The sequence below is a fragment of the Necator americanus genome, chromosome II (genome assembly GCF_031761385.1).
Source record: "Necator americanus strain Aroian chromosome II, whole genome shotgun sequence".
NCBI lineage: Eukaryota > Metazoa > Nematoda > Chromadorea > Rhabditida > Ancylostomatidae > Necator > Necator americanus.
The window spans coordinates 16,627,892-16,647,545 of record NC_087372.1 but is presented as its reverse complement, the minus strand read 5'-3'; the positions used below and the strand labels follow the sequence as shown (position 1 = coordinate 16,647,545).

The 19,654-nt window shown below is 42.8% G+C and overlaps 5 protein-coding genes across 9 annotated transcripts; all 5 read left to right on the top strand.

Annotated features, from left to right (window-relative positions):
- Positions 1–923: 923 nt before the first annotated feature.
- RB195_018111 (uncharacterized protein) lies at positions 924–8,291 on the top strand (the record flags this gene model as incomplete). Of its 3 annotated transcripts, XM_064185395.1 has the most annotated exons (12): positions 924–977; positions 2,535–2,587; positions 4,230–4,251; positions 4,319–4,441; positions 4,586–4,634; positions 5,814–5,953; positions 6,019–6,099; positions 6,278–6,392; positions 6,468–6,491; positions 6,559–6,633; positions 6,689–6,828; positions 6,895–6,960. In XM_064185395.1, 12 exons carry the CDS (start codon positions 924–926, stop codon positions 6,958–6,960), a joined length of 942 nt encoding a protein of 313 aa, XP_064041276.1. The 3 variants fall into 3 exon arrangements, with proteins under 3 accessions (XP_064041276.1, XP_064041275.1, XP_064041273.1); XM_064185393.1 differs by lacking the exon at positions 924–977 and adding an exon at positions 7,275–7,416 and having other exon boundaries at positions 2,559–2,587; positions 6,559–6,828; positions 6,895–7,003; XM_064185394.1 differs by lacking the exons at positions 924–977; positions 2,535–2,587; positions 4,230–4,251; ... (7 more) ...; positions 6,689–6,828; positions 6,895–6,960 and adding exons at positions 6,973–7,003; positions 7,059–7,164; positions 7,275–7,401; positions 7,483–7,667; positions 7,898–8,291.
- RB195_018112 (uncharacterized protein) lies at positions 1,196–1,459 on the top strand (the record flags this gene model as incomplete). Its single annotated transcript, XM_064185396.1, has 1 exon — positions 1,196–1,459. The coding sequence occupies one exon, from the start codon at positions 1,196–1,198 to the stop codon at positions 1,457–1,459; it is 264 nt and encodes an 87-aa protein (XP_064041277.1).
- On the top strand, positions 7,938–8,291 carry RB195_018110 (uncharacterized protein; the record flags this gene model as incomplete). The annotated part of the gene is made up of 1 exon (XM_064185392.1): positions 7,938–8,291. One exon carries the CDS (start codon positions 7,938–7,940, stop codon positions 8,289–8,291), a length of 354 nt encoding a protein of 117 aa, XP_064041274.1.
- Positions 8,292–8,710: 419 nt separating this feature from the next.
- RB195_018109 (uncharacterized protein) lies at positions 8,711–8,914 on the top strand (the record flags this gene model as incomplete). The annotated part of the gene is made up of 1 exon (XM_064185391.1): positions 8,711–8,914. The coding sequence occupies one exon, from the start codon at positions 8,711–8,713 to the stop codon at positions 8,912–8,914; it is 204 nt and encodes a 67-aa protein (XP_064041272.1).
- A 50-nt stretch (positions 8,915–8,964) lies between these two features.
- RB195_018108 (uncharacterized protein) lies at positions 8,965–19,414 on the top strand (the record flags this gene model as incomplete). 3 transcript variants are annotated; one of them, XM_064185389.1, is made up of 16 exons in its annotated part: positions 8,965–9,079; positions 11,285–11,318; positions 11,400–11,436; positions 11,574–11,658; positions 12,122–13,066; positions 13,128–13,343; positions 13,686–13,762; positions 15,397–15,489; positions 15,574–15,606; positions 16,048–16,178; positions 16,268–16,352; positions 16,442–16,578; positions 17,322–17,415; positions 17,490–17,568; positions 17,620–17,677; positions 19,381–19,414. In XM_064185389.1, 16 exons carry the CDS (start codon positions 8,965–8,967, stop codon positions 19,412–19,414), a joined length of 2,253 nt encoding a protein of 750 aa, XP_064041269.1. The 3 variants fall into 3 exon arrangements, with proteins under 3 accessions (XP_064041269.1, XP_064041270.1, XP_064041271.1); XM_064185390.1 differs by having other exon boundaries at positions 16,048–16,196; XM_064185388.1 differs by lacking the exons at positions 8,965–9,079; positions 11,285–11,318; positions 11,400–11,436 and having other exon boundaries at positions 11,631–11,658.
- Positions 19,415–19,654: the final 240 nt, after the last annotated feature.

The window sequence follows — 19,654 nt, the reverse complement described above, 5'->3', positions numbered from 1 at the left end:
GAGACCTCCCGCTTCAGCAAGGTCTTAAAAGTTTCCTTCCATATGGAAAGAGTTAACTCTGCGACAGCGACTCTGTTGGCAGTGTTGAGAACAGGCGAATATCTCTTCATCTTGTCACTATACTGCCTTAGGATTTTTTTTCGGATTCTTGCTCTCCTAAGCCTTTTCAAACTCTTTCGTTCGTGGGAAGCGGGTTCGTCTATTTCTCACAATCTCGTTCCAGTTGACAACGCAACTTCCTTCTTACACTCTTCTTCTGACTGAGGTCAGCAATAGTGCACGTGACATATACAGAATTGTACAAAAATCATGTATCATCAGATGCAAAGGAGTTCATTCACAATATTAGAGCCGCGAGTTTTTTTTTTTTTGCAGCCCGTTGAATACATTTAGTGGAAGAGTCGGCGTCATCCACTCTTTTTTTGGTCAGTAATTGGATACTAATCGACAACTGCTGGCTGAATTTCGTTCTGCGTTTACAATCTTTCAGACCTGCCATGTATAGCTCTGGCTGAAGTTGAACTTTACTATTCTTTTCCTGAAAGCGTACCACCAAGCTGACGAGAACTGGGCGCCGTTCAGAAGTGGATGCGACGTCAAAAGCAGCTCTATATGTTTGGATTTCCGACAAAGGGATGTACTTTGTCGGAACATAATCTAGCCGAAGCTTAATTGTCGGCATCTTCCGCTTTCGATGCTCTTCAGGCACTAAACAGGTTGCAACGTGAGCTGATTGCATCGATGATTCCCCTTGAACGTGGATGCAATGATTTAGTTGTCTGCTCGAAAAAGTCTAAAAGACTACTTCTGTCATCCTATGTTTGTTTCGCAGGATAGAACCACTTTCAAAGCAGAAGATGGTTTGATATAAAGTATCGGATTCTTATCCGAGTCTCTTTGTTATCTTGGACAACAACGTATTCATGGTTGATCATCAAAAGCTCTTTGTTATAGTTAGTCTCCAGCAGTTTCCGCAGGTGCGTGAGCACTTATGAGCCATAATTTGAGTTCTCTGCGATCCCGCAATCTCATTCAAAGCCGCTTCTTGACGATGTTGACCCAACTCCTCTATCAGATTATTATAGCAATTTCATACAGCTATTGTGCAGCCTCTTTCCTTTCATTAAGATCGATGTAGAAGATGGTTTAGTTGTCGATACTGATGTTGGGCGATCTCTGATGCGTGTTTCCTGCAATGCAGCAGGTGGTGCGTGTGAATATCACGGTAGTCCGGACGGAGCGAATTGTTGGAGTTCAATTGACCGAAAGTACAACGTTACGAGATGGATGTTGGTTGCCAATGATTCCATATTTCCTCGGGCATTTGACTTCTTGGCTTCTTGGGCTCTCACATGGTGCTAGGCGACAGCACCTTTCTGCAAAGTATGGGAAGCTTTTGGCATATGACTGTGAGTTAATTAGTGCGTGGACTCCCGAAGCGCATACTCTGAATGCCTGATTGCATTTCATGAAAGCGGAGCTACTCCGAGCAGGTAGCAAGCAGGCTTGTATACGCGGTCCCACATCTGCATATAAATATGCATATATACTCACTATATAGTGGTATATTTTGTGGAATGTGGTCATCGGATAACTGCAGGAAAGCCAGACGTGATTGCATGTGAGATTGATAGGCAGGATGAACCGATTTCAACTCCTCAGGATGCTTCTAAACAAATAATCGCTTCGCGTGTGTGATACCGAACGTGTTGTAGTTACTGAAGAACTCGCATTGGAGAGTGGGTACCTGGATAGTGGCTTGAACTCCGCTGTTGAAAACCGCCCTTCTGTGACAGAGTAGGCAGATCAGCCTGTAATCCGAGCGGCAGTGGTTTATTTTTTTTTTTTTTGAGGATTGAGGACCGGTTTTAGCTCTCAGACCGTAGGCTTCTTCTTTAGAGGGTAGAGGTGATCTACAGCATTTTTCATTGTACAGTCTAGTAGTTCGCGATCACATTCAATCCTGTAATCTACACCCCTAAACATATCTTTTCGTGTAGACATCAAAAGACCCTTAACTCTGTGGTATGCTAAATTTGAACACACTGACAAAAGAAGGAGTAGGAGGAGAGAGGTCCAGAGCACAGTAATTTTGGAATTGCAAGTGGAATGGAATGATGGATGAGAATGAGTGGATGGCTTAAATACATGGACGACAACACGAACGAACGCCTTAAAGACGCCTTCATGTCACCATCGGGTCAGTTTGAACGTAGATGAGGTGTATCAAGAGCGCTTTGATGCTTCATAAAACAAATTTGCCGATTAATGTAGTGTCAAGTATAAAAACGGATCATTTAGATCTCATTCAATCAATAAAATCGAGCAACTCAAGACCACATTTCGGGAAGTACTGAGATACAGTGGAGTATCATTGCCCTAAGGTTCCTTTGAAGATAATGAGACCTCATGCATAATCAGTCGAGTGTGTCTTTTTAGGGGATCATTCAGAAAAAAATAGACTTAATCTGCATGATAGATCGTGTCATTTGTGATCAATAATATGGTCGTTTAGCGCTAGAGGTTCATTCCAGGCGGCCACGTCGATCGAGCACCTCATGGATCGCATTCGAAAGCTTTTTCTCCGGCAAGTTCTGCTTTGAAAATTTTCTGAGTTACGTCATCTACTTCACTTCAGTGGAGCTGCAGGATCGAATCTTTCACAGCTTTGAGAGATATTCAAATTTTACCGAACTATTCATTTCAATGGTTGACATTTTCAGTACCACACAATTTCCGTCTTAGTACTTACCGGCGGCAGTGTTCTCGACCTTACTAGTAAGAATCTTGCTCCGAAGACGGCGTTTTCGAAGTTCGGAGCAGTGAAAATTTCACGAGCAATAACAAAATGAGAACGCGTAACTGCTGGTCCACAAAGAATCCAGAGGAGTAAGGCCACCATACCACGAAATTAATGATATTGGGATCTTCTCAGGAAAACACTAGGGTTAGGTTCTGTAAATTAAGGGAGGATAGCGCTCAAATCATCCTTGACCCTGAAAAACGACGTGGAAAACGACCGAATTTCTCTGCGAGGCACTTAGCAACGCCATTCATGCGCGGGGCTCTGTGCTGCACCAGTTAGTGAGCGTTTGGTACGTGAGCTGCTCATTTTTGCTAGCTACCTCGCGAGGCGGCTGCCTGCAGTCGAACGCATGACACATGATTGAGGCCTCTCCCCAAGACATTTGCCAGGACGATTAGGGGATGGGGGCTCAGCATGATCGCAGTGATACTTCTGACCAGCCTCCCTAATCTTATCATTACGGGAAGAGAGTCAAGCACCGTGCCAGTTTCGTGACATGCAGCCTTCTGTGGGTTTTAGGTGATCAGACCGCACGAACACCTCACACGTACCCGAAAGGAAGTCACAATCAACGGCTACGAGTCTTCTTATGAGCACCACAATCGATGCGATAATCTTAAATCGAGAACCCACTTCATAGCTTGCATAGCTGTTCCTTCACATAAAGTGGGACCACAGTTCTTTTTTTGCAGTCCAACGACTTATTTTAGTGACTTCTGTGCTCGGCTCACCACTCACTCGGCTCACCATTCCACAATACTGTATCCCCAGTGCTTTCTAGCGCCTATTGATCTCTTTAATGCCGTTTGATCGTACTTGCCGCTTCCTGCGACCCGGAGTTAAACTTCTTATCTAACTTTCTTTTCTGCATGAGGTATTTTCATGAGTTTGATACAAAGACACCCGCATGCACAGACGGACACACATCATTGGTACGCTGGTTCTACTATTATTGCATAGCATGACAGCGATTGATATATGTGATAGGTGACAGTGAGGATTTCATTTTGTGCGATGCATAGTGGCTTGTTGACAGGCTTTCTTTCGAACATTTTCCCCAAATCCTGATGTCGTTTGGTTAGCTCTTCCACTATTCGGTCCAAATGAAAAGCAAACCATACCAAAGATAGCAGGAACTTTGCACATCATCATTTTTCGTTGCCCTTCTACTTTTAACATCCGTCAAATTTTACAGAATTACTCCAGCGGATGGACTCATTATCGACCGTTTTTAGATTAGCTCAAGCTCAGATGCTTTCTCAAAAGATCACGTTGGAAAATATGGCCAACGTGTGCAGCAATTCTGCCTGCATTGTTTTCCTGTGCAAAAAGCCTTGACTTGTGGCATTAATACGATTAGAGTGAATTTGAGTGATCAGTGCAAATTGGTGGAGAGAACGCGTATGACTAATTTCTTTTTCAGAAATGCTGCTCCTGAAGAAGCAGTGAGTATTACTCTTTTCGAAAATATGATGATCTCATAGTATGAAAATTCACTATTTTCTTTCACAGCATGAACCACCGTTACGAACGGGGGTGTTTCGACGTCGACGGAATTCTTCAAAGACATCAAAGCGGACACAGGATAGCACTGAATCGGGTGTTCGTCGATCGCGGAACAAATCGCAGGGCGGTGTATGCAGATGATTGGCTCCCGTATAGAGCGACATAATTTTCACCTTTAGAAATTATTGATAATCTGTAAATGAACGATATGAACACCCACTACTGAACTGTAGTTGTTAGAAATGAACCAAAAATCTTCATTTATTCGTTCAGAAACATACAAATCGTCGGTCGAGGGGCGGCAGTATATCTCACAACAAGAGTAAGCTTACTTTCCTCAAGATAAATTTTTCATTTTTGCTCCCGAAGAAGTAAATGTCCCTAGAGGGGATATTCCTGGAATTAATGAAAGCTAACTCTTCATCTATATTAACCAGAACAAAGGAAAAAGACCTACTCATATTTGTTTATCCTGAATAGTCACATTTTTGAAAATCGAGGTTGATTGCAAGAATTTGAAGCTTGAAAAGTAAATTTTTGACTAGTCCGAGAATTCGAAGCAACTATGGTGCATTATGCCTGAATCGCTTGCGAGTCTGTTCGCGAAACGCAGTATATCGCTAAGGCGCTGTTCTAAGGGCGTCCCTACGCAGTGTGAGGACTGCGACGCAACCACGTAGGTATAGAGGTTGGATAGAAGGTTAGATATAAACGTTGAGCGAAATCCTCCCGGGATCCACTTAGCAACAAAAGATACCTTGAATTAAAATTTTGCCTAGAAATATTCTCTGGATCTGAAGTGTTTCGAAAATTTCTGTCTCAGCTGAGGAATTTATCTCTAGTCTATCTGTATGTGCAAACCATTGAAATCTGCTGATGAAAAATTATAGCCAGTCGGAATTTTGCTATTTACTGCGGTTGTGCATTTCTCAAGTTTGTTATCGTCAAGTCACCTAATTATAATTGTTGACCGATCAGGATTTACAAGGTGTTGAATTCTAGAAGCCTGACAGCACCAGATTACAGTACTCTGCAAGTATAAAACTCTCGTTAAAGTTAAAGGATGAAGTTTCTGGCGTTAATCAATCCGCTTGGGATGCGCCCCCACGTTCACTTCCATCCAGAATCGTTTGAGGTTTACGAACGTGTAGCTGGCCTATACGATGACTTGCGGGTGAAGCCGATGGTCAAGTCACTTGTTTTATCCTCCCAGACAAGTTTGGTACCAATTTATTGACCCCGGAGGGATGAAGGGCTTGGTGAGCACTAGGGCGGATTCGAACCTCAGATCGATCGTGCAGGTAGCGGACCCTCTAACCGCTACACTACTCATTCCTGAACATATACTAAAAACTCTCGTTATTATTAAAATATCTTCTGTCACTGACTTCTGTAAAATAAGGTGCTGCAAGAAATTTTTAGCGCTACCGTTAATCTTTCAAAAGACTTCTCCTTACCCTCCACTTTACCATGAACTGTATTCGCACTCTTCCTCTTTCAGAGTTTCTGAAGAATATCGGAGCTAAAACAAAAGAACGAGTGCGAAAGGTTCGCACGTTAACTGACTCTAGAATTCACGGTTCAAAACCAAGCGAATTAGTTCGGAAATCCGTCGAGAACCGTAGTCAGTCTAAATGTTCTGTAAGCGATGATTCTGCTCTAGAAAATGAAACAGTGGCGATTTCTCTGAGCCATCTTTCTAGTAGAATTCACGCCGCAAGGCCGTACATCCTGAAACAGCAGAAAAGAGAAGGAGAGCAAAATACGGAAAAGTGTCTGAAACAAAAGTGAGTTTGTTAAGGCATTGGCAGAACTATCAAGGAAAAATTCCTGAGGGACTACCTTTAGTGAAAAGGAGCTAATAGATATTGACTTTGCTTGGTGGCAACCACGTCTTTCATCTTCTATGACTACTAGCACGGATTGTGCCGATCCTGCGGTACTGCGTTTGAAACAAGCATTTAGGTGGAAGATTTCACAAAATTTGAAACAGTATCAGCTGCAGCACGCCCTGCTGTTTCGAAGAACCTAGCACGAGCTAAAAGAAAGCATAAACATAGCAATAGAAACGAACAGAGGGGTATGGTTTGATGTATTTATATAAATATACATATATGAAAGTAAACTTTAGCTGAACATTGAATGCTGATTTCAGGTGCTGAAGGAAGCGTCGCTAAAGGTAAGTTAGTGCAGCCTTTACGTTTAAGCTCCTTCTGTTCTAAATCCACATCTTCACTCTATTTGAGAAATGGAAAACAGTCTGATGACATCAACTCCAAAAAGTCAGACCGGTAGTGGATGGACAATAACTGAAGAACAAAGTGGGATATCATCCAGAAAGGAGCAAACGAGTAGCGACCATCCCGGCTCTTCAAGCAAAACTTACCGAAGCGGTGAACATCCGAGCCATTCGCCAGGAAAAACTGAGGCATCTAGCGATCGTGAACTGGTTACGGCAAAAGAGGCGGGACCATCCATGCCTCATGAAGAAAGCAAACCTCTCTCTGATGCCGCTGGTATGCAACCCGTAGAGGACAAACGTAGCGCACCTCTGCATATCTCTGGGATCAAATCTACTTCAGAAATCCATTCTGAAAATAGCCCATTCCTCAATGGACAATTGGAATGCCGTGAAGTTAGAAGTGTAAGGGCAACGAAGGATGAAGAAATGCCAAGTTTCTCTTTTATATGGTATGCGTCACATTTCTTTTGGAAGTGATGCCTGCAATAGCACATCTGCTTTCAGACGATAACCTGTGTATTCAAGAAAAAGGCAAAGAAAAATTAGACAAACAAAAGCGAACTTCAGATAAAAATCGAATTGATGTTCATCACCGTGTACTCATAACAGTGTTTTTAAGAGGAAATCGAGTTATTTCACAAAACGAATCATAAGGAAATTAGCTGTTATTTATGCAATTTATTTTTAGCGTGATATTCGAATAATTGACAATTTTTTCAGCAAAACAGTGTCCTCTACTCTGCTGCAAATCCTAGCTCAGGCCTCAAAGCGGCGCAGCGGCGGCCCTGGCCGTCGGGCAGCTATGGTGGCGAGACTTCGTCTCGGCAGGTTCAACCATGCCACAAAGGTGTCCGGCCAGTAGCCCGGTCCTTGGGCCAAGGCTACAGGCTAGCTAAGTGAGGGGGTAGTACGACGATTCCGGTGCCAGGCTGCTAGCTTGCTAGGGCGAAAAGCTCACCGAGGACAACACCCCTGTCGCGTCATACTGCTAATGTCTACTATGTGTTCTTCAGAAGCTAAGGCGTACCCCAGAAGAGACGCGCATTGTCCTCGTCCGGGCAATGTGGCAAATATGCGAGGGCTACCGGGTGGAGGACGGAGCCGGCCAAAGAAGTTAGTCCGCCATCGCCAGCAACATCCAGTGCGCTTGGCAACACTTAACGTTGGGACGCTTACTGGAAGAAGTCGTGAACTGGCAGACAGTCTCAGAAAACGCCGTGTTGACATATGTTGTATACAGCAGACTCGCTGGAAAGGCTCCAAGTCAAGGGAATTAGGCAATGACTACAAGCTCATCTACCACGGCACATCAAATCGCAATGGCGTTTGGACGAGTCGTTTAGAAATAGCGTCACAGCGGTGGATCGACTATCGGATCGCTTGATGGCTGTAAAAGTAGATACAGGAGAAGTGGAATTGCAAGTCGTCTCTGCTTATGCGCCACAGATGGGCTGTAGTGAAGAAGAGAAGGCGTGCTTTTGGGAAGATCTGGAGCAGTACGTCCAATCCCTGGAAGGCGAAGAAGTACTTCTAATCGGAGGAGACTTCAACGGACATGTCGGTTCTCGGAAAGACGGGTTCGAGAATTGTCATGGTGGATACGGTTTTGGAGCTCGTAACGACGACTTGTTGCGAATCCTGGAGTATGCTGTTGCAAGTGACTTGTTCATGGACATTTTCTCGATATCGAGAAAGCTTTCGACTGTGTCCCACATGAGCTGTTATGGATGTCCATGAGGTCGCATAGAGTACCAGAGGAATATGTGCGGTGGGCAAAGCTGCTTTATGCGAAGCCTACAGCTTGTCCGATGTCTGCTGGAACTGCGATATGTCCATGGTCGCATGAGTACCAAGAATATGGCGAAGCTGCTTTATGCGAAGCCTACCAGCGTTGTCCGATGTGCTGCTGGAACAGGCAGGCCATTCCCTGTACCTGAGGGGTTCACCAGGGTTCATCCCTCTCACCCCTGCAGTTTATACTGTGCATGGACACGATAACGAAGGAAATCCAGAAGCAGCATCCGTGGACTCTGCTCTTTGCCGATGATGTCATGCTCGCGTCGGAGTCTCGAGGTGATCTTCAGAAACAAGTACAGTCTTGGAAGGATTGGCTGCAGAAATATTGATTGCGCCTCAACACATCAAAAACTGAGTACATGGAGTGCGGACCAAGGATAGAGGATGGTTCAATTCGTGTCGATGGCACCGAATTAAACAAGGTGAACTGTTTCAAGTACCTTGGATCCAAAGTGACTTCCACAGGCGACATTGATCAAGAAGGTCGAGCACGTGTTAATGCGGCATGGATAAAATGGAAAACGGCAACAGGCGTACTGTGCGACAAGAAAGCCCCTGTTTGACTGAAGCCGAAGATCTACAGGACGGTTGTGCGTCCTGTTGCCCTTTACACATGCGAGTGCTGGCCGACGACGAAAGCCTTGGAAAGAGTTTTGTACGCTATGGAGATGCGGATGTTAAGGTGGACGATAGGTGTAACGCTAAAAGAGAAAGTATCCAACGACACTGTGCGCTCCATCTTCGGCGTCGTCCCGATAACTGAGAAGATGAAGGAGGCGCGAGTGAGATGGTTCAGTCATGTCCTTGCGACGAGAGGAAGATTCTGTTGCCAAAACCGCACTGAAGCTTTCAGGAGTGAGGCCGCGTGGGAGGCCAAAGATTCGCTGGTTGGACCGTGTGAAGCTGGATATGATAGATGCGCGTTTATGTACGGCTGATGCAATGGATAGAACCAAATGGAAGACAAGAAGCAGAAAGGCGGACCCTGCAACAACGCGGGACAAACACTAGGAAGAAGAAGATGATGATGATGAAGTGTCCTTTACTGAAGAATCACTTTGACCATAAATTATGCGTTATGTTTTGAAATAAGGATGTGTTTAATTATTTTTTTCCATTTAATCTTCCCCTTAATCTTTTCCATCCAAAACTGGAAGATAATGTGAGAGGAAAAACAGAGGAAATCGTTCTTACGGCTTCGCTCTTTAGACGTTAAGTACAGCTTGTGAAGCTGTAATGCTTAATTAACGACCTTATCTTTTTTGCTTCAGTTAACTAAACGTGTCATAGGTCACACAGCTTAGGTCCTCATCCGCTACGAACGCGTAGATTCAGTAATCACATAATTCAGAAGAGTATATCATTTGCAACATATTGGAACTGTTAATGGTATGTAGATACATTGTACTTTTGCAACGCTATTTAGGAGGGCCGAAGTAGTTATTCAAATTATTTGATGGGTCTCGAGCGTTTTAACTTTTAAGCAAACCTTTAATTAGCCGTAAATTTGATTCTATGTTGACTACAAAAACTGCAAAAAAGTATGTAGCATTAAGTGAGAAGAACTTTTGAAATCGTCTCGCTTTGATAATCATTTTTTTATAAAGTAAACAGATCCCGCGTATTTATGGGTTCAGCTTTCAAAAACTGGTTACACATAAATTAGCGCTTTTAAGCGAGATCGCACACACTAGCTCAACAAATGAAACGAAATAAAGTTAGCCTTACTTTGCGTCAGTGATTTTATTTTAAGCTTTTCATCAAACCAGCCAAATGTAAAAGAAAGGTGGTTGCGTGTATTTAGTCACAAGGCTATTTTACTTCTTTGACTTCTTTATTCTACTTGCAAAATTCACATCCAACTGGTACCCAGAAAATCGCTCTGCTTCACATTTATTTCGCGTCTTTACCGTATCCTTCTTAATAGTGGTAATTTCTTAATCAGTCATCTTCTAGCTTTCACAGGTATCCTTGTTTCTCCTTTCAAATTCTATTCAAAGGGTTGATTTGTGGTGCTGTTGCTATTTTCTGACCGCTTCCATTTCGGAGAGCTGTCGTTCAGCGATTGACGCTCCTGACAGCGCCATGTTTGCATCCGCAGCCATCTAACGGTCGACCCGCCCGTCTACGCAAGCTCACTCTGCTCCATTCGTCATTTACATTAGCTTAGAGTCTCCGGTTCTGTGCCGTTTTCAACTCGAAACCTACTTTCAACTATATTCACTGTTATGTCATCATTCAATGGTACAAAATGTCAAAGACGCACCGAACACAAAAAACAGCCCTTCGAAGAAGAGGTGGGCGAACAGTTTCGTAATGGTGCACATTTTTTGTTTACAATTAATCCGAAGTCCGTATAGTTGCATTAAAGCATCTTTAATGCAACTATCTTTTTCATTAGAAGAACGCTATGTGTGAGAAAAACATGGCAAAGAGCAAATTTCCCATTTTGTAGAAACGCTACGGCTGCCTGACCTGACCTCGACACCACTCCCACTTTTTCATTGTGAACTGCTTGTACTGAAAGTTAGTTTTCTGTGACATGGCATCAAACAGGAGACTGCAGTGAAATACAGTCTCTGAATTAAAATCTTCAAAGAAAGTGCAGGAAGGTCACGAATAGTCTTTTTCAATCAAAATCACTGCTGCCTCCTCTTGTAGAGACCGCAGTCATCTCGATTGAAGGAGGACATGCGCTTTGCTAGTTTTATTGGGATCAATTCACTAACTTCTCACTATCTTTTTGTATACCACCATTTAACTGTTCAAGGAGCTTCAGGGACCCATTTTATGATTAAAAACAAGCTTAAGCTTAGTGCAGTTCTTTAACCTACATTCATTCTTTTCCAATTCCCTTATTCCTAATTCCCTAAAAATTGTAGGAAGGATCAAAGTTGACAGGGTTTCTCTGCTTGCTCAAAACTAATCTTCAGTTAGTGCTGTTGCCCAAGATAGTGCGAATTTACTGTAAGTTAGACCTGTTCTGTTGCAAACTGCACTCAGCGATCAACTACGCAACCTTCAAGTTCTGAATTATCCCTTTTTCAGCACATACTTTGGAAGAGCAATAATTCTGGATGAATTAGTGAAAATGATGAAAATGTATTATATATTAGGGGATAAGTCGATTTTGAAGAAATTCGAACATGGATGCTGATTTTTGCATCATAGTGAACCTGACGAGGAAAGAAATTTCCAACACTACTCTAGGGTTGCATTCAGACTCGGACAAGGAATTCCCAGCTCCAGCAATACCCAAACGACTGTGACACCTACGAGATGTACTCAGTGGCATATTACGAAGAAGGTATGCAGTTTCCTTTCATTACCGATGATTCCTTCCTCTCCGTACAAAAATACGTAAGTGCGTAAGATGCACAAAAACTCACCTCGAATTCAAATCCAAAATCCCCTGGGTGGTAGTCTGTTAATGACATCTCTTTTATTGAGGGGAGTGTAGCCAAGTCAGTAAGTGGTTCGCCCGCGACTGGGCGGTTCAAGGGTTCGAAGCCGTCCTCGCGCCAACCAAGCTTTTCATCCTTATAGAGTCGACGAATTGATGTCATACTTAACTGGAAGGTCAAAAAGACTGAGTTGATGAGTTGGTAGAGCGGCTGGTCCCGTTAGTCGTTTCACAGGCTGTGTGTGCTTTCATAAACCTCAAACACCATGCATTTTATCCTTTATTATCTTTTTATTTCATTCCTTTATCTTCGTTTTGTTACATCAACATTCACATTTATTAATGCATTACAAAGCAGAATTTTCAGGAGATTCGTATGACACCTATGACAGAAATATGCGGAACAGTCATATTGAAGTCTGTGCTGACAGCTTCAGCGCTGTTCCTCACAAAGGAAAGCACATTGCTCTGATCGAAATAACAAACGACGAAACAACCAACCAACACCACAACGAAGTTGAGCAGCTTGAGAGTGTTGCACACAGAATTCGCGCAGATCTGACGCATCGGCCAAGTTCCGGCCAAAAGAATATCCGAATGGCTCCCAGTTGCAATCCACGGTCCGTGATACCACCACCACCTCCAGCTCCTAGTGGGGAGATAACTGCCCATCAGAGAAAGAAAAACGAGCTTATCACCAAGTCCAAAGATACAGAGAGGTCAAGTGGAAGGGAACGTGGTGGAGACTCCGAGCCTCGTGAGAAAGTGCATGAGGAGAAAGCATTGGGTGAAGAGTCATCCGGTACCAGACACCGCTCATCGCCTTCTTCTGATAAGTCGGAAAGGATTATGGTGGTTAACATGAGAAAATCACTTCAAAATGTGTCTGAACATATTGAAAATGGTCGTGAACCTAAGCGCATGACGGGCCCAAGAGGCAAGCCATCGACGAATCCGTTTGGAAGTGGGATCCAGCAGAGAACGCAGCTTGATATCACTCCCCATCAAATTAATAGTGTACAGCAAGTAGTGCGTAGAATGAACAGCGGTGATTGGCCGATAAAAATCGATGACGAGGGAGTCAGGACCGACCCCAACCCCAAGCCCTGCAAAGCAGATCGAATGCAAGGGAGTCACCGCACTCAACCAGAAACAGCGCATAACTGGGAAACTCTACCAAGAAATAAGGCAGCAAAGGAAATTGAACGAGCAAACAGCGCAGAACGGGTGCATTTCGAGTCTCACAACAAAGGGAAGAATTCGGGAATGTCCTTGGAGAACAAAGAAAGGCATTTGCAGAGATTTAAAGACGGTAGTTTGAAAGCTTAAACAAGAAGTTAATCTCACTTTATTCTGAAATAATCTTTTTTAAGAAAAGGACTATCGTTCTGACAGTAGCGAACCTTGCGAACACACTACTGTATCTACTGATTCTGCCTTTGCCTCGGAGGATTGCAGTTCGGCCCAACAGTTGGGATTTTCACGGACCGCGCCCACATACATTCCTGCAAACGTAAAACATATGGATACCGAGGCACGATTGCTCCTGCTTTATTTCAAGGGACACCGAGTGCTATTGAACTATCTCGGTAAGTTAGCAAATCCTACTGCCTGGAAACATTTAGGCGAATGAACTAGGCTTCATTAAAGGCATCTCCCCACGAATCTGGGCTGGTACGGTTTCAGGCGGGTGATACCTATACGGAGTCGTAGATTGTGAGTGTGATTTTGTTTACGCCGATAGAGGGAGAGAAGAACGGAATCACCCTCTTCCCCACAATATATGACCCCGTGTAGGTACTACTCGTCTGAAACCAGTACCACCCCAGATTCGTGGGGTGATGCCTTTAAATGAACATTTCTCACACATTCCACGGCTTTGTAATAGGAGTTTCTGACCTAAAACATCGAACTCGTACGTGTCTTTGTAGGAATTGGGTTAACGGAGAGCCTCTGGCATCGCATTTCTACTCTTCCTCTTTGTGAAGTGCAAATCAGCATTATCGAGGTGAGCGTGGAAGATTTCACTCATATACTACTTAAACACCTACAATTTCTCTACACCGGTTTAATTCTAGAAATGCTGGTGCTGGTTGGTTGTAGGAACTGCAGTAAATATGTAACTATTGTAACTAAAGGGGTCATCAATGACGCAGCGGTAAGAGGTCGCACAGCGTTTGAGTGGTCTACTATTTAAATTGTTCAAGTCCTACAAGGCCTTTTATGTTAGGCTGCTGTAACTTCTGTTACACTGAAGAGCAGCATACCACGAATCTGGGGTGATACGGATTTCAGGTGGAGTACCCGTATAAGGGGTCGTAGATTACGGAGACTCGATCGTCTGAGATCGTCGATTTAAGAGAGATGAGGGTGAGAACTAATTTCTGTTGCACATGGCATAATTTCATTTGTAAACTGTTTATTCTCACATGTTTAGTCCTCAGTCACTGACGTATCCTCTATCGGTGTCGATGACACGCTGCCAACATCCAGTGCTTTTGTAGATTCCCTAAAAGTGGCGTCCCTCTGAGTGATAAACCAGAGATAGGAACAAGTGGTAGTCGGGCAGAGCAGTGTCCGGACTGCGAGGCCGAAGAGGGAAGATAAAGTCAAGGCTGCGCAATTCCATCCAGGTCAACTTCGCGACAAGTGGGCGCGCCTTGTCGTGAAAGAAGAAGACTTTCTTCTGCATCTCTCCAAGCTTCGCAGAAACCCGGATCAGCTACTCGCAGTGCTTCTAAGGATAGATAGTAGAACCATGTGGAGGAAGCTTTTGATGAAAAATCGTTGAAATTCCACCAGCAACACAATGTGATCTTCTCAGATTCCGGTCGACGTTGGGACTCCCTTCACGGGTAAAAGGAGGAGCACCATCAGAAACTGTCGTAAAGGGGAGCATTAATGATAGAATATGGAGTACTTAGGATAGATTAATAATCATTAGCACTGGGCTAGTAGGTAAACTAAAATTCCTAGAGCAAAATCTCTTATAGGTAGAATATCTCAAGTGTCAGTGAATGAAATGCTCAATAATCATAAAATACAAATACTAAAGTATAATAAGTTGCTACAGATGATTTTGTGCACCCATGTCTTCAATCGTACTGGATCTTTAATAAAAGCCATAAAATAGCTGAACTAATATTTAGCACTCTGTATTTCTGACCATAAATGTAGTTGGATTCAAACAAAATGAAGCTCGGTGCAGTTGTGGCTGCGCGATGCGATGTAGCTAGCGGTTGGGATCGAGGTGGGACCGCCGAGAACTGCAGCGATGGCTGATTCGCCTCTAACTGCTAGCTCCAGCGCACTGCTTCGAGCGCAGCCACTTACGCAACTGCACTGCAACTGCAGTTTCATGTTGTTTTGACCCGACTATATCTAGTGTTTACTCATCTGGAGAAATCGCGTGCTGTTGAAAAAAAAATTATAATCGCGGTAATAAAAGCGAAAAAAGACAAGGGAACAAAAACACTCCAGATGTTTGCCATGGTATAAATCTACTGTTTGAATTAAGTTGGACTGGGGGTGTTAAAAAAATGCCAAGAAGTAAGCAGTCACAATTTTTGGCGCACTTTTCATTCTCACTCGTAGGAGCGTCCCCATTCTTCAGTAATCGGCTTTGAAAAACCAATGCTACAGAGCGCAAGACCGCCCGTCAAAGTTACGAACGCTGAGCCGAAAAATTCTGGAACCCCAATACAAGGTCATCGACGTTCAGCTCCCAGCAAGAAGGTACGTTCTTTTTTACGGACATATTATGTGGTTCTGTAATATTATCAACCAAATTTCAGTACAATTTTTTGATCTGTTTTCTAGGCTCGAAGAGGAGATCGTCACGTTCCCGCACAGGTGCGTAGCAAATGTTTTCGTTCAAATTTGTTCAATTTTCCATCTTTGTCCTGAAATTCACGAGTGTAACCGTCCTTTTCCCAGAAATTTGATTTCGTCCTTTTCATTTTCGGTATCCATTAAGGAAAAACCTGTGAGACGACGACAGTTCTATTGAGCATTCATATCTTTTTTATCTTTCTGCATTCTCTTTTTACCTCTTGAAATTTTTTTGAATGTATTGTTTCAAGTAGAGGTGGAATTATTTAAAAAAAGACCTTCCAACGATGTCAATTACTGCTCTGTAGTAGTTTTTTCAACGTAAGTCAAGTAGATTTGTTTGGTAACTATGTATGTTTTTCAGAGCGTTGACAAAACTCAACATTGTTCGTACTGTTATTCGAGTGCTCGAATCATTTGAATATTCGGTGAAATACCCAAGTCTTCCACGGCACTTTACAGAGTCCCCGTCTTGTAGCACTGGAACGACAGCTCCGTACTGATGTCTTGGATAACGACTGGGGAGATCGGCACCAAAGGTGTTCCAGTGACTGTGAGGTGGAAAGAAGAGAAAGTAAAAAAGTGGACTCCAGGTGGAGCGTTTTCATGAAGTAATCCACTGCTATCGTTGCTTGTTAGCAGCAGAATCTTTCACTGTCTTTCATTGTATTAAATCGTTCAGAGGTGGACGCTTCGTCAAAAAATCTGCAGCAGCCTTGATCGCTAAGAAACAGGGTTACGCACCCCAAAATGGGCTCGAAGAAGCAGTACGTTGAGTGAAAATAGATAGACTTCGTAACAACGAATCCTTTTCTTACTTGCTCTTTACGACTGGTCTAAGACCACGCTCTTTCAGAACTCATCGGAAATAGTTGATCCTCGCATAGCAAATGAGATCCGTGCACTTCGCGAGAGAGAAGAAGAACTACGTAAAAGCAGGACTGAGCTCGGTCTACCGACACTCGATGATATAATGTGCAAGTTCGACGAGGGGTAACTATTATGGCTGTACAGCTTCAACCACAGATTTCGCAGAAAGCGCCACGGGAATCTTTGTGCACAACAACTGATTGTTATGACAATTTGAGATGGTGTAGAATTGGAAAACAAGACATGTAAAAAAACAACGGTCCAGCATGGAATGCGTAGCATTTGCGGACAATTTCATGCTCAGGACTCATTTTGAAAGAGGTTTCGTATCACCTAGTTCTGAACTTGTGCGGGGCTATGACGCTCTCAGGGTGCCACTGGTCCCGACTGCTTGGCAGCTGTTCTCTCGACACTTTTGTAATTGTTGAAAGGTTGTACCGAAGTCGCTGGCTGTAGCTGGGAAATTCAGTGTAAGTGATGCTTTCTCGTCCTCCTGGGTTCTCGCAAACGAGCAACCAAACAATATGGCCGAACCTATGCAGAACCGATGCAATACTCGTAAAGTGCAGTAGTCACCACTCGGGAGTTCCTTGGCTTAGTCGTCGGAAACTAACTGTAGGTAATGGGTACAACGAAACAGGGGTGGTCCAAGTGTACCGAAGTTTTTAACGAATGACAGTGTAAACAGCGGTGTAACATTAAGAAGAAATCAAATATTTTTTCAGTTGCCGCTACTCAGAAGCTGTACTCAATGTTTTCGATCTTCACAGATAGTGTGAAAGCCTAATGATGATAGCGAAAACTTAATGATTTCAAAATTATGAATCAACAGCAGCGATGGGACAAGCAAACTGTATTTTCTTCAGAAGTTTTGCGTCACATGGTGGGCTCCGCAGTGCACATTCTTGCGATCATCTGCATCAGCTGACGAACGGAATGATTTGCTCCTCTCAACCACAGGTATGAGGAAGAAAGACATCTCTACATTCGTTGTTTGCTCACATCCGGATAAATTGCTTTAATATTTCTCGCAGGTGAATCGCTCTGTTCGTTTTTCTACCAACCACAACAATCAAGGAGAAAGCGACAAGAAGAACACAAAAACACAGCAAAGTTAGTTTTTTTCCTTCCTGGCTAGTCCTTTCTTCGAAGGAAACTATTTAGATTGGTATTTCAACACAACGGAGGACGGAGGACAACATCAGCGTGAGCGTAGCGAAAGGTGAGGGCTGTTGTACATAAAGAACGCGTATGTGTTTATGTCTGCATGTATGGAACTGCAATTCTGATGAGTTCGGTGAAGTTCTACATTCGTCTGAACATTTCCTTTCAAAGCTCGTGTTGCATACTTTCGCGAGGGCAAAAATTATTATGTATGCTGAAGTATGGATAATTTCGACAGAGCATATCCTAAGGATAATATTCCAAGTATATCCACGATTCCTGTACGGAAGTTACAATGTAAGGGTTTTTCCGTTGAATTAGATGTTAGTGTAGATAAACTTTTTCTCCTTTTTTTCTTTTCTGGGAGTGATTCTCAACTAGCATAGTCGAAACCAGTAACTTTCCAAAGTTACTACATGTGCTCTGTGGACGCTGGTTCTAGTTTGGGTTTCTGCCAGGTTTCGAGTGTTTCTCGCAATGATGAACTCTTCTCACGTGCTTCAGCTTTCCGCAGAACACTTTTGTCCTCTTCTGGGCTTTGAACGTTTCCACCAGCCTTGCACGAAAAGACTACTTCACAACAACTGAGGTGATTAGTGGTACACCCTGTGTTTAACCCTCATTCTTGTCAACACCTAAGTTGAGAATCAAGCTATTTTGTTATCCCGTAAATAGTAAGGTACTCCTTAGTTTTTTAAAATCAGGTCAATTTTTTTATTCTGAAATATACTGTCCTTTATTTTCTAAAACCCTCTTCTATCATTCTACTAGGCTTTCAGTGCTCCTGTTTGTTTGCTTGCTTGCTCCTGACAAAAGGAAATTCTCCAGTGCTGTCGAAAAAACAACAAAAACAATCCCAGCATGTATTCTACAGGAGTTGATTATAAACAGTTTTTGTCGTTCCTCTCCGACATCCAATAATAAGCCTAATTTCCGACTGGCATTCAGCTTATTTTGGTAATACGAGCTTCGCGGAATATCAATTGTACCTTGGAACCTTTGTACTGTTTTGATTCCTTTCCATTTCCTCGGAGAAGAAGTAATTCTATTACGTAAATTGTACGTGTAATTTTATAAAAGGCACCATACATGACTCGAACCTGTCAGGTTGCTAATGCGAAAAGTTTGGTTGGGAAGGAAATGCCACAAGCATTTTCAAATTTTGCCGTTAGAGAAAGAAATAAGTTTGATAAATTCCAAAGCAGATTTTCGGAACTTTTACGCTGCTTTCCTCCTCAGTTCATTCGCAGGACTATGAACGGATGCTAGTCAAGTAATGACCAATTACCAGTTGATGGCATTCTGCTCGAGTATTATATTTGACGCATAATTGATATTATATGTTATATTATATGTTAGATATGTTATATTATATGCATATTATATACATTATGCTATATGTATTTATAAATATGTTGTTATATTATTGTTATATATTATTATATGTTGGTCATCCGAAGCGTAGGATTTCTTGACTATGTTGATCTACTTTTGTGTAGCTAAAGTGTATTTAATCAGAAAATGAAACAAAATGGAAAGGAACTGCAAAGACAGTTCAGACAGAGCTCTTTCAATTCAAAACTGAATTTTCTTTAAGCTGAAGACACCTTTAAAATAGAGGAACTGGTACTTCTTAGAAAACTCTATGCTGCAGGTCTTCTACGTTATTAAGTACATTATACGTTTTCAGTACCACTCAGTGTAGTTACATACATATGCAACAAGTACAATGATATTCCTCACGATAGCCTACTATTTCAGATATGCTCCGCATTCAAACCAGATGGACCTTTAAGGATAACCAGCGTTCGAGTTCCCAAGAATCAAGGAAATCTCAGACTGTTTTGAGTGCAGCTGTATTAGAGGAGATGATGTACATGTGGTTCCTATCAATTTTCAGCAATTTCAGCGAATTCATTAAGTGGGAGAGATATTTATTTAGTGAATAAAAATCATAATTCGCTCTTCACGATTAGAATAAGCTAACAAATATATGCGAGAAATAATTGCAAAAAAAAGAACTCAGATCCATGTA